The sequence below is a fragment of the Nomascus leucogenys genome, chromosome 11 (genome assembly GCF_006542625.1).
Source record: "Nomascus leucogenys isolate Asia chromosome 11, Asia_NLE_v1, whole genome shotgun sequence".
NCBI classification, from domain to species: domain Eukaryota; kingdom Metazoa; phylum Chordata; class Mammalia; order Primates; family Hylobatidae; genus Nomascus; species Nomascus leucogenys.
In genome coordinates this window covers 76725944-76740369 of record NC_044391.1, presented here as the reverse complement: position 1 = coordinate 76740369, position 14426 = coordinate 76725944, and the positions used below count along the sequence as shown (strand labels likewise).

The 14426-nt window shown below is 36.3% G+C and overlaps 1 protein-coding gene across 6 annotated transcripts in view; it reads right to left on the bottom strand.

Moving 5' to 3' along the window:
* Positions 1 to 2419: 2419 nt before the first annotated feature.
* Positions 2420 to 14426, bottom strand: part of MME (membrane metalloendopeptidase) — a 155081-nt gene continuing 143074 nt past the window's right edge. For 5 of the 6 annotated variants that reach the window (XM_003256321.3, XM_003256323.3, XM_003256320.4 and 2 more), the window contains exons 21-23: positions 13901 to 13996; positions 13501 to 13577; positions 2420 to 5779 (exon numbers count right to left, since the gene is read on the bottom strand). In XM_003256321.3, the coding sequence (XP_003256369.2) occupies positions 5680 to 5779; positions 13501 to 13577; positions 13901 to 13996 (273 nt within the window). In that variant the 3' untranslated portion in view covers positions 2420 to 5679. The remainder of the gene's footprint in view (positions 5780 to 13500; positions 13578 to 13900; positions 13997 to 14426) is intronic. The other variant, XM_003256322.3, reaches the window with a different exon arrangement.

The following is a 14426-nucleotide window of genomic DNA, read 5'->3' as shown; positions in this document are numbered from 1 at the left end:
TCTAGGATTTGTCAAATGTGTACTGTGATAAGAAATCTATCCTTCTCTTGGAGAGGAAATGGAGAATCTCTGAGCCTGAGTGTGGCTGACCATCATGACTTGACTTTAGAGAAAGCAAGTCTGCAACAATAAAGTAGGCAGGGAAAGAAGGCCCAGTTATTCACACTCACCCCATATTTGGTAAGGCAGGTCAAAAAAATCTCTAGTTTTGGCTTATTTAGAGTGATTCTGACTTTGACATTTGCAACTAAAGTCTTACCAAATTTAAGCATATTTAAGCAGTGAGTCACCTGGAATTAGCTGTATCCTGCTCTTTCCTCCCTATTCAACCTCTAAATTTTAGCATCTGACCACCAGGTGAATTGTGGTGCCTACCAGGTGAAGCATTTAGATCTAATTACCACATAACCTACCGGTTTGTGTTTCACAGCCATACACTGTATCCTCATCTGGGTCAGGGTTTGGCAAATGCTGGGGTTTGGGGTGGGTTGGGGAGGTGCGGAGGACCAGGCGGGAGAGTGTGGCTGGATCAGTCAACCTTTTAGCATTTTCAGGAAAAAGCCCAAAACCTCCTCTAGATTACATGCTTTGTTCTCACAGAAGCACTTTAAGTACCAGAGGAAGGTCTAGCAACTTCCTCTATTCTGTGTTATACAGTGTGTGTCAAAGTTACTTTATAAACAGATCTGCCCTGTCCTGGAGGCAGCAAGCTCTTGACCAAAATCTATTTCACCAGGTTCCTTGGGTCTAAGTTGCCTGAGACATCAAATTGAGCAGGTCCTTAAAAGAACTAACAACCCTTTTATTTAGGGAAATCATATTTTTCTTTTTGGGTCAATTTTCCCCTCACTCCCCTCCCTTTCATAGTCCTTTTCTTTTTCCTTCCAAATAACATTTAAAAATGACTTTTTAAGAGTAACATTTTCCTATTACAGAAAAACTTAAAATGTAGAAAACCAAAAAAAGGAAAATAAGAACTACTTATAATATTACCACCCAGAGATAGCCCTGGTTAATTTTTGGCATACGTTCTTCCAACTCTTTTTCTATGGAATAATATTTTTAAATAGTTGATATGATAATGCATACTCAAAATTGTGCCCTTTTTGTATTTTCATTTACCACATCTAAATATTTTCTGCTGGTTAGGTTTTCTGGTTTTTGGGGTTTTTTTTTTGAGACAGTCTTGCTCTGTTGCCTAGGATAGAGTGCAGTGGCATAATCACGGCTCATTGCAGCTTTGACCTCCTGGGCTTAAGCGATCCTTCCACCTCAGCCTCTCGAGTAGCCGGGGTCACAGGTATGTGCCACTATGCCTGGCTAATTTTGTATTTTACTTTTTGTAGAGATGGGGTCTCCTTGTGTTACCCATGCTGGTCTTGAACTCCTGGGCTCAAGCAATCTTCCTGCCTCAGACTCCCACAGTGCTAGGATTACAGGTGTGAGGCACTGCACCCAGCCCTAGTTAGTGTTTGAATCCCTATTTCTTTGGTATTATAAAGCTGCCATACATCTTAGCATTACGTCTTTGATGCAGTATGTCAGAGGACATAGAGCATTCATAGCATGTAAGAAGGATTTACACCAAGGTAAAACGATAACACAGATACTTGGCTCCATTTGTCTTCCTGGATATAGCATAAATGTCAGATTGGAGATTCTATCAAGTGTATTTATAAGAGTGAAATGGGATGCTAATATGCCTAATACCTGCAAAATTGTTAGTTTCTGGGTAGAAGGAAAATCCAGAGTATAAACATTTGTCATAAACATTAGGCTTTCCAGTCTTTCTATACTTCCCAAGTTGGAAACTCATTATTTCTGGCAAGAGCCAATGATTATTTTTCTGCCAGACTTCCTTTGTACAACTGAGAAGATCTGTTTTGTCAAGCAAAATAGAAGCACAACATTTTGTCTATGAGGTTGAAAGTGAAAGTAGTGTTTCTCACTGTTTTAGAGGAAATGCAAAATAGAAAGAAGCAGAAATTTAAAAAAACATTGTTAGATAAAAGATTAGAATGCGATAAACATGTGCCACTTTGACACCAGTCAGATGTGACTCCTCTGTCCACTTGACCAACCAAATGGTCAACTTCTTCAGCCTAGAGACTGTGGACAAAGACACTTACTTTTGGCTTTTGCCTAAGTCATCTGATTATGCTAGTGACTCCCTATAACATTTGATGGCCATTTCACTTAACTTTTGAAAAAAATTCAATCAGAAGTCATGGTGATCTTTGAAAAAGGGTGGGGAAAACAAGGACATACTGGATACAAGGTTTATATCATTCATTTTCTAAAAATTCAATTTGAAGCTAGTGGGAAGTGCAAGATTACAGAGATAAAAGCTCCATTTAATCTTAATATTTTTCAAGACATAAATGGGGTAGAGATTTACACAGGAGTTGGCAGTTTGGAACAGAGTTGACTAGGCATGAAAGCAATAGTATTAAAAATGTTTGTTATTATTTTGTATTTTTGAGACTGGAAACTGATAAAAATTTCTGATTAGGAAACTTTGAGAATAGTCTTTCTTCTTTCCAAAATAACAAATGTCTTTTAGTTTGAGAGCTCCATCTGTGGCAACAAGAATGATAAATGCTTTTGAGAAAATTAGCAAGGTTTTGCCCCACTTAAATGGTTGATAGTAACGGCAGCATAGACCCAAACTTGATAAAACTTTGGTACTTGTTATTTGGACTAAAATTTTGTTTCACTCGATTCAGACACTTAAATGGGAGTTTTCAGTTTATCCTGCCCACTGATTCATAACTGGGAGAGAGATTCATGGGAAGGCAGCATTGGACACATACTCCTTCTCTTGCTGAGAACCACCGATATAATCTAATTCTCTTTTTTTTAGGTGAGAGAAGCAGAGGCCCAAAAGAATATTGCAAATATCCAAGGTCACCCTGTCAGGAGTGGCAGAATAGGGCTGGAACAAGGACTCTTTTCTCTGGACAGCATCCTTTCCACCTTGCACCTACAATCCACTTGAACACTGTAGCATGGAGGCAGACTCCTTGCCAACAGGTGTTGTCGAGAGCTTCTTCCTACCGTCATTTGTGAGTTTCATCAGCTCCCAACCCTTTGTGTCTCAGCTTCTAAACTTTCTTTCTTTGACCAGAACTCATCCATAGTAGAACTGGATTTATGGTTGGTACTAGAGATATGTCTTATCTGATGTGACAACTCCAAAGAATCGGTAGTGCTTTAGAGATATCAGAAGGCTCTGTAGAACTCAACAAGAGTACCATGTAAAATTCATGATGTCTGGATGTATGAGGGATAGGGAGGTATTGCTATTTTTGACTTTGATATATCCTTTAGGCCCAGAAAATCTTATATTTATAGACAGAGGGGATCCAGGCACTGGAGAGTTGTTCCTCCATAGGGATGGCAGCCTAATGTTTTAAAAAGCTAACAGTGAAGAGTCTAGTGGCTTTTTATAATTTGTACTAGTCACTCTTCACTTCTCGCTCTTCACCTGCTCTGACATGATGGAAATAAAATAAGTTAAAGATAGCTGTTTTATTAGAGCTGGAAGCTCCTATTACTCCAAATACAAATGTCACTTAGGTAAGTTTTAAATTTATTTTAAGGAAATATAGATATAAGTATACTTGTAATGGTGGTTGTGATAAAGGAGGAAAGAGTAAGGGTATTCACAGTTGGCCTGAAACTATAATTTCAATGCTTATAATAATTTTGGAAGGACTTGAAGAAATAAGTCCATTAAAGGCTCAAGTAAGATGGTAACATGCAGTACATTCATAGTTGCACTATTTGTAATAGCACCAAACTGGAAAGTTCTCAAGTGCCCATCAACAATAGGATGAACAAATTGTAATAAGTCCCACAATAGAACATTATTCTGCAATGAGAATGAGAGATCCACAATCAGCACAATACAGAGGAATCTCACAAATGTAAGGATGAGAGAAAGAAGCCAGGCACAAAAGAATACATACTGATTGATTCTATCTATATAAAAGACAAAACCAGGCAAAGCTAGTGAATGGTATTAGAAGTCAGGATAGTCATTGTTCTGGGAGAAATAAAGTGACAAGGAGATGCTTTTAGAGTGCTAGTACTGCTCTGTTTCTTACACGTGCTGGCTACAGGGCCATTGTTCAGTTAAAGTTAAGTTTATTGAACTGTATACTTACGCTTTATGCAATTTATGTACATATGTTATAGTATTTCTGTAACTCTTTTTTTTAAAGGCAAATGGGCATTTTTCAAGAGACAGGGAACTAATACTCATCATTTAGATAGAAATTCCCTGCTTTTATCTTTTGTTAAGAAAAATAAGAATTTTGGAAGTGCTCCTCTTTTGTAAAATCTTAAGTAATGAACTAAAATAGTCAATAGAACAGGAAAAGAGAGGAATAGAAGCCTCAAAAGATGAATTCCTATCAAGCAGTAAACAGTTCTTTTGCAGAACTCTTCATGACTTAGAATTCTAGAAGGTCCATCAGAGGCCTCCCATTTCTATTCAGAAATGCACTTCTAAAGTTAGACAGTTGTCACAGTCTTAGGGAGTAATGAGTTCACAAGTTCAATTTATTATCAAAATATTTCCATCTGATGACAAACCTGAAAAGACAGGAGACGCAGAGCTACATAGATGCAGATATGCCCTTTTATCAGAGACACTCTTAGGGACAGATTTAATTTTGAAAGTCCAATTTGAAAACCACAAGTATATATATATCTCTAGACAACTGTCCAATGGCAATTTTTACCCTAAAGTTTGTGCTTAAAGCTTTTCATCAATATGATTTATAAGTTTAAATAGTCTCAAATTTTCATCTGTATATCACTTTACAGATCTTGGTTCACAACTGTTTATTTTAAGCTGAAACTTCAATATTCATTGATTACCTATAATAATAGTTACTCATAAATGTAGTCAATAATTAAATATAAAAATTATTATTTTTACATTTATATAAATCTCTTAAAAATACCAAGTTTTGAGAGATAGAGCAAGAAATTGCTTAGAAAATTGCAGGAAGCCTTAAGAATCTCAGCATCAGTCAAAGCAGGTACAACAAAAAACAATTTTAGACATTCATTTTTTGCTTTAAGAGTGCTTAAAATAAATGATCACAGAATGAATAACTGATGTATGGCAAAAATGAGTTTAAAACTATATAAGCTCCAAGGCCCCAATGTGTATAAGAATTCTTTGGAAGGGTTTTGAAGGACTGTAAATGTTGCAAATAAAAGTAAAAACTAGTAGTTAGGCAATGTGTTTTAAACTATAGTGTCACCTACTGTTCTTCTGGTGCCTAACTGTATTCTTCAACATCTTCTTTTCCCTTTTGATTAGAAATCCTGGTCTACCTCAAAGGTTTTGCATTGTTTTCTAGGGACATCAGCAAACTGGTAGACCATATGAGAAACAGAAATAAACAGTAATATTATCGTTAGAAATTAAGCATTATGTACACAGTGAGAAGTGACTGACTTGATAGACCTTAGACCCCCTTCCTCCCTCCACACCCTTTCTAGAACAACCTAATGTTATTTGTATTGTGATGGTCCCCTCTCTGTTAATCACCCCCAAGTCAGTACAATGACCCCTAGGGCCCATTTTCTGTCGATTAGAGAATTCCCCATTTCTGTGGTGTTGGCAAGTCTAGCCAAGGGCTGTACTGCTTCTTTTGAAGATCACCAAACCCGGCACTTCTTTTCTGGATTCATATATGAATTCTTGCGGCAGTGAAAGGCTTCTGAAAACTCTGCAGAGTTTTGCAAAGTCCCAATAATCCTTTGAAACAAACAAAAAAAGTCACCGTCAGCATTTGATATTTATGTCCATACCACACTGGAGCCCTGCAGCATCTCCCTCTGCAGGTCAAGTGAATGAATTTGGAATTTAAAGTTAAACTTAAAATAACCTGGTACAATGAGTCAGTGCCTTCTCATTAACAGAATTTTTAAATGGAGAAGTAACAAAGTACAGGAGTTAAAAGCACAGATTTGGGAGACAGACTGCATGGCTTGAATCCTGCTTATGAAGCTTCTTTGTGCCTTGGTTTCTGCACAATAGAACATGCATCTTAAGGTTGTCATGGAGAGTTAATAATTTATAAGCATTATATGTGTTTGTAAAACATGAATAATTCACATTTCAAAATGCAGTTACTTGGAGTTGTATTATAATAAGAATTTGGTCAAAGAATATTATCATGATTTCTCACTATGTCTTGAAAGGGCTCACATAATGACTTAAATATAATAGACTTTAAATAGATATTTTTTGTTGATTTGATAGAGGATTATTTTCCTTTTTTCCAAAAGGGCTCCTTAAATATCAGAAACTGGATTCAGCCTGAATAACTGGAAAGGGCTGGCAAAACGCCATTTTCCTCTTATCTCTGACCCCAGTGGGCAAAAACAACACAGTCCAACTCACTATCTGCACCGAGCAGCGTTTGAGGGGAGAGATGGGTCAGTACATTGATGCAGAGGTGATGTTTTCACACCCACTCTGAACGCTGAACCACCTCCTTCCCTTCTCTTCCTGCTGAGGCCAGCCTACCACGCTTGCTTGGGTTGGGAGGAGGGGCCCAGAGACAAGTGGACTGGAGTGGTGGAAGGACTAGGCACAAATGACAGGTGAGTCCATTTTGATTTATGGAACTCTCCCTACGTGGCAGGTATACTACCGTGTGTACATCTTAGGACTTCTCTCTCCTCCGACCATGCTGCACACCACAGTCAGAATGATCTGTAAAATTTAAATCAGATTCCATAATCTCTGATTGAAAACCCTCCATGGACTTGAAGGAAATTTAAACTCCTGTCCATGGCCTCCAATGTCCTCCTGATGGCTCCAGTCTCCTCTCTAGCCTCCTTGTGGTACATTTCTCTTCCTGTTCCTCCTTAGGCTCAAACTATGCTGACCTACCTTCAGTTCCTCAAACCAGCCAAACCCTGTCCCTCTTCAGGGCCTCCTGCTACCTGCAGACCCTACTCCCTGGAAAGTTACTCAGCAGTCAGTACATGGCTAACTCCTCAGCCTTCATGCCTTTGCTTAAATATCCCCTCCTTGGTCCCCTTCTTTGAATGCCATCTAAACTAACTCCTCTCACAGGGACTATCCCTATCAAAGCACTTACCACATTTACAATGATTTGTTCTCCTTTCTTACTTCCTGACACACCCACTAGACCAATTTCTATGAGAGCAAAATACAGCCTTTGTATCCTTGAGTTCCACATCTGTGGATTCAACCCAATGCAGCTGAACATACGTGGGGGAAGTATTTTGTCTGTACTGAATGTATGGACTTACTTTTCTAATCATTAATCCCTAAAGAATAGAGTATAACAAATATTTACATAGCATTTACATTGTATTAGGTATTATAAGTAATCTAGAGGTGACAGAGTACAGGAGGGAGAAGGTGTATAGGTTATATGCAAATACTACACCATTTATATCAAGGAGTTGAGCATCCACAAATCTTGGTATCTGCAGGGGCCCTGGAACCAATCCCCCAGAGATGCTGAGGGAAGATGCTGTACTGTGTATGTCTTGCTCCCTGCTGCACCCCCAAAGTCCTGCACAGGACTCAGTACATACTGAATGAATTAACCTGTGACCTGGTTGGTCACAGTGATTACCTGTAGAGAAGTAATAGGACATTAGGAAGAAAAACACGACTTAGTGTTTCTGTTGTTTGTTTGATATTATGGACCAACTGGAAGAGGAAGAAAACATTTTCTTTCCCTTTCCTCATTCCAGAAAAGAGAGATCCATATGGATTTTTTGTAAGTCTGACTTCCTAATATGTCACCCATCAATGCATCAACTAACTTCTCTATCCCTCTCCACCACAACTCCCCTATCTTTTATGGAAGATGTAATCTTTTCTGGTTGTTTGTTTTTTAGGACTCCTGGAGGAGTCTTAAAGATGAAAAATAATCTCCTGGTGTGGGAGGGTTGAGGTGAACTGGAGCCAGAAGCTGGGGAATTTATATTAGTCCACTTGTCAGGGAGATGATTGGCCTTCCCAAGAATGGGTAGGTTCCAGTAATGGCAGGTTATGTGAATGACAAGAAGAGGCTTCCTGCTCTGAGCAAGGCCATGAGAGGCCCTCTGACAGCATGGCGCATGGTTGTTGGAGAATCTGGACATGAAGAGTGGAGGCTCTGGAGCTCATGAGCATTGGAAGGAAATGGAACCACTGACTCCAGCAGGAGCATTTGGACTGTAGGGATCTCAGCAGTGACCATGGTGGGCTGAAGATGGAGGCTATTCTCTAATTTCTATGCCTGTGTGGTGATTTCAGATTTCTGAATAACCCTGAAAGAGTATGTTGAAAAGCCACTGAAAGTAAATGGCTCATCTCCTAGCTTGGTCTAAGAGCTCAGAGTTTGGCTTAACTTGATTTAAAAAAACAAATGTCCATTTCTTACATCTGAAATATTGAAAAACAAATTCACTACTTGGACCATGTGAGAGTACAAGGAGAAGTCTGCAGTCTGCAAACCAGAAGATGGCCCTCACCAGAACCCGATCATGCTGGCACCCTGATCTTAGACTTCCAGTCTCCAGAACTGTGAGAAATAAATTTCCATTGTTCATAAGCCAAAAAAAAATTCACTTCTATAATGTAGTCAAAAGTGACTGTTTATGTAGGAATCAAAAGAGCTTAGAAATTAGGAATTTGCATTGGTCTTTAGTCTTTCAGGTTGTGGGACTCAAGGATTCTTAATGTTAGAGAGGAGCTTTGATTCATTAATGCAACCTTCTTCCCAATTCAGGATGCCGAGCTACTGGCTAAAGACAGTCATCCTGTCATCCTGGGCATTCCTCACACTAGGGAGCAAGCTCCCCGGTTGACAGGGTAAGCCATGAGCATCACTGACTGGAAGAGTTGCACGTTTTTGTTTTTATTTTATTAATTTTTTTCCAAAGGATTCTGTCTTAGATTTAATTATATGGGAACAAGTACTTCGGTAAAAATGTCCAAACCCACGACTTAATTCTATATTTTTCTTAAAAAGTATTTTTAGGATTTATATTTATAAATCTCAAAATTAAGTTAAAACAACAAACAAAAAACACCTAAAAGAAAGAAAAGTCTTCAGATAACACTGCAGAGAGTGGGCACTGCAGAAACACTCAGCCTGGTGTGCACTCAGCTCTCCACGCCCATTCTGCCCATCCTCTCTCCATCCAAAGACTCCACTTAATTTGATCCTGAATAGGTCAACAACACACTAGGGCTTCACTTACTTTGTTAGTTAACGTTTGGTGTTTATGACATCAAATCTTTGAATAGATCATCTATTTTTTTCTGAGACAGGGTCTCGCTCTGTCACTCAGGCTGGGGTGTAGAGGCACAATCACAGCTCACTGCAGCCTTGACCTCCTGGGTTCAAGCAATCCTCCTGCCTCAGCCTCCCAAGTAGCTGGAACTACAGGCATGTACCAGCATGCCTGGGTAATTTTTTTGTTTTTAATAGAGACGCGGTCCCACTATGTCACTCAAGCTGGTCTTGAACTCCTGAGCTCAAGTGATCCTCCCTCCTTGGCCTCCCAAAGTGCTGGAATTAACAAGTGTGAGTGACTGTGTCAGGCCTAGATAATCTATTTTGAAAAGTGAATACATTATTAATAAAACATGTTTTTTCTAAGAGATCACATTACATGAATTATCTTCTGTTATTAGAAGATATGTACATGAATTTCATGCTTTACAAAACTGTGTGCTTGTGTTTCTAATAACAGAAGATAGTAAAGCTTTTATTAATGATTTCTTAAGGTGATTTACTTGAAATTTTTATTTTATTATGTAAAATAACTTATTCTACTGCTTATGTTTATTCCTTTGGCAAACAGTTACTTGTATTAAAAACATCTAAGAGATTTGGCATTGGGACCAAGAATGAACTTTATATCCTGTCTGATTATTCCTGCCTACTACAATTGGACTTCTGAATTACTGTTTGCAATTAATGGGTCCTCAGACAACCTTTTGTTAATTCTTGTAAATGAATGACTTTGCTACAAAGTTAACTGGCTTCATTCAGGAATAAGGTATCCAATCATCATCAACTAATTTTTATGATTCTTTCAAAGCAAAGTCATATTGATGAGTGTATGTTCTGCTATACATTCATAAAGAAATAAATGCTGGAATAGATTTCTAGTTTTCAGCTAAAGATTGGAAGGGCTAACAGAAATTCTACAAAACTCAGTAAAATCTATACTGATATCTATAAAATATCAGGAACCAATGCTAATATTGAAGGGAAATGGAAGAAACAGAAGAATTTCAAGGAGGGCTTATTAGCATGCTAAATTACAGAGTTATGAAGGAACAAAATAGCCATATCAGTTGAACATGTCTATATAAAACACTAGACAAAATATTCCTTCGAAATATTAGAAATTAAGCTTTGAAAAACATTTCTTGCTTTGCTAGTAGTGTCAGTTCTAAAAGTGCCCTTTCTTCCTGACTGGAAGAGAATGTTGAAAAATCTAAGCATCTAAATCATTTTGTCTATTTGGACTTGCTTTACAAAATTATCAGACCCTTACATATTATATAGAAAATTACATCTAAATAATTTTAGAAACATATTTATAGATTACATATAAATATTATAATAACCATTCCCTGAAAGGACTATAGATGGCTAACCAAAAACTGGATTTCCAAAATGAAGTCAATATTTAAATTACAGATTCAATTTCTAGACGATTAAAAGAAAAATGTTTTTGGATTAAATACCATTTAAGTTTAACAACATGTTTTCTGAGCTAATCAAAATGGAGGAATTAGGGAACTAAAGGCAGGCAATACAATAATAGGAAAGAAAACTAGGAAAGAAACAAACACACAGAAAAACCCTAATAAAAAACCAAAATAAGTCAAAAAGCATCACAATTGATATAAGAATAAATAGCTCGAGAGACTAAACTAATAAACAGTAAAACCATAACTAATAATCATAAAGTAGTCTGTGTCATCAAAATTTTAAAAAAGGTTAGGCTTTTTTTTTCAGGATATTGTTTTAAGGCAGGAAGGTAGAAATGTGTTTTTAATAGATAAATTTTAATCCAGTGGTTAAGATAAAAATGTTAATACTTAAAAGAGACAAACTTTACCTATCAAAACTTAATTTGCAACCTCTCATTCTCTGAGGATGGTAGATATACTAGGTATTACAATAATATTACTAAAATTCACCTAGGTTTTTATGACATATGTTTTAGTTTATAGAGATATGCAGGGCAAACTCTTGACAAATTAGGTTGTGTGGTGGTTTCTATGAGCTTATAAATGCTAGCTGCTATCCTTAGAATTAGATTCTTATACCTTAACTTCTAAAGTTTATTTTAAAGTATATAAATAAAGCTTTAGTCAGGAAGAACAAAACAACAATAGGTTAGACATAGCAAATATGGTTTTATAGATGCAGTTTTGTATCAAGTGTATTTTGCCTTTTGTTTTAATACTATGGCTATTTAAACATAAGGTTACAAATCTCTCTCTAATTCAGAAATATTTCTATATAACTACCAAGCACAATTCTTAAATAGCAACTCGATATCTATTAGTTTTTAAAGTTTTTTAAAAAATATGTTTTACTTTGTACAGCCAGGAAGTGGCCTGTTTCCAAAACTAAATGTAAGCTCACTCTTTTGCCAAGAAAATCTCCTTACCTCCAGAGAAAATAATAATTTCCTTGACAAAAGGTTGGCATTCCATTTACCTATTCCTTTTACCCTTAACACACACACACACACACACACACACACACTTCTGTTGTTATGAATGAAAAATAGTCGATGAGGGATCTTTGGAACCAGAACAACAATAAAAACTTAAAGACACAAATAATTTAACTTATTTATAGCAAAATATTGTTTTCAGTTTAAAATTGGAGCTAGAAAACAGTTATATACTTATCTACGTTTTACTTAACCACTGATCAATTACTAACATTCTGAAATGTGCAGAACATAAGAAATGAGCACCAAAAAAGCCTTGACTGATAGGGAACTATTGCAAAATACATAAGAATTCTTATTCTGTTCATACCTCTTGTCTACAAATAATCCTAGTATGAACTTTCAAACCCACACACACAAAATAGGCTCTTCATTTATATTAACATTAATCCTCTAGCAACTCTCATGATAATTTAATCCTTATTTTACATATCAAGAAACTGAGATACAGAGGTTACATTAACAGTTAGTAAATGGTGAAGCCATGGTTGGAACTCAAGTGTTTCTTACCTCAAAGCTTAAGTTCACTTTAGTAAGGAAAAAGACAACTTTAAAAAAATTAAAACTAAAAGTTTTTTGAATAAACCACAATGGGAATTAATCCAGTCACTTTTGTTGCTCATTACCTATAAAGCAGTTAATTTGAATATCTTAGCAGAACTAAATTTAGCTTGGATTACAGAGATAATAGGCATACCATAAGCAGTTATTGAGTGAATGAATATTGAAAGAAATGTTAAGGCAAATACTAGATGATGATGATGATGATGATGATGACAATGATGATACTAACAAGCTGAATAAATTCTTTAATTTTTAAATGAGCTACTTTATTGCTTCATAATTAAATGTATTTTTCTCCATAATTGAATGTGTTTTTTCCCAGGAGTAAATGATCTGGGCAGTATGCTTACATTCATTTTATGTAGAGCTTTTGAAATTTAGCCCATTAGTTTTCTTTTGTTCTCAAATTTCATTTTCCAACTACCCTACAACATTTTTAGGTTTTTTTTTTTAAACTTTCTTGCCCGAGAGGTGTTGCTGATCAGCAAATGAGTGACTAAGTGTTCTAGTACATGGGAAAGGGGTAGCATTAGGAATTCAGTTCTTAAACAAATACATAGGATCTACGATTTAACATTCAAATGTTGGTTGGAATGACTCTCTTCAATCATTGTTCTCTTAGATTTTCTAATTTGGGAAGAACTTTAACTTCTTCTAGCTCAATTTTCTACTCTGTAGAGCATTTTTCTCTCACATCCTTGATGGGCTGTGCTTCAATGTACTCTCTCCTGAAGCTTTGGGAATAATGTTATTCCATATTGAAGAACCTCCAATTAGTAGAAAGTTTCCTTTATGTTGAAATTTTTCTTTGCAATTTGGAGCTCATTGGGTCTGGGCCTAAACCATTCACAGCCTCTTAGAAATGTCTTTGTGCTAGCTTTAAATTGAACCACTGTTCTGAGGCGACATCTTTGTTGGAATAGATCAAGGCCTGAGCCTCACAGATTCTAAGGAATTATAATTATTGTAGATTCTAAGAAAGAGAGTAGCCAAGGCTATGCTTATGTAGAATGCGCTGATGTGTTCTCTTGATCCTATCTTTGACTCTCAAAAAAAAAGAAAGCACTGAATTTCCAAATGTAAAAAAATCAGAGTTAGAAAAGTCTAAATTCCAAATTTGGAAGCAATGGACCCAATATAAGAGCACCTTGATTGCTGTTCATACCCACGCACCTGAAATTGCCTGGACTGTGCACATCTGTTTTAATGGAGTTGACCGCATACTCTGGCCTGTAGGTTCCACACCACACCTAGAGATAGGAATAGGAAAAGCAAAGCATGTACTCAGGTTCAGTCAAGGATTATTTGTTTGAGCAAGTTGAGGGGAAGGAGAAAAATTAAATTGGAATTCTGCATTCTTCAACCATTCACTCTTCAAATAATGTTCAATGAAAGCCAACCAGGAACATAGTTATTTATCATTAATATGATCCAACAGTCTATTATAAACAATGAAAGCGAATCAAGTCAAATGCTCTGTAAAACAAGAGAACTCAGCATGTGACATCTAACTTACTGTGAAATTATAACTCAAAATGATTTTCATATCTATCAATCAAGAAAGACACAATACCTGTGCAAAGTTCAAGAAAAATAGTTGTTTGTGATTTAGGTCAAGTCCAGGAAGTAATTTTTCTTCGCCATTCTTTTTAATATAATTCTGATAGGCCTAGGCAGTTGATAAAATAGAAAAACAATAATAATAATTCCTAAGGTTATATATAAACCTATGTAAAAGATCATGCCACCAAATAATTAACATTTTATGTTAAAATCACCCTAATAATACATTTAGTTATGGTAACCTACAACTATTTTATGGATTAAAAAGACAAATCAAATTTATTTACACATGCTCTGAAAAGAAGATACTGAATAGTAGATGACAAGAGCCTGGCACATGTCAGGTGATCAATAAATGTCAATTGAATGAATGGATGACCTAAATAAGTGATGAAAAACTTATCTAAATGTTGTTTTATAAATTGATAAATAAGACCAGTCAGGACAAATGAATTGCCAAGGAAGTCTGCAATTGCTACATTTAGCTTAGTTACTACTATCTTAGCAAAATAGACTCACCAGACTAAGTTTGAGTG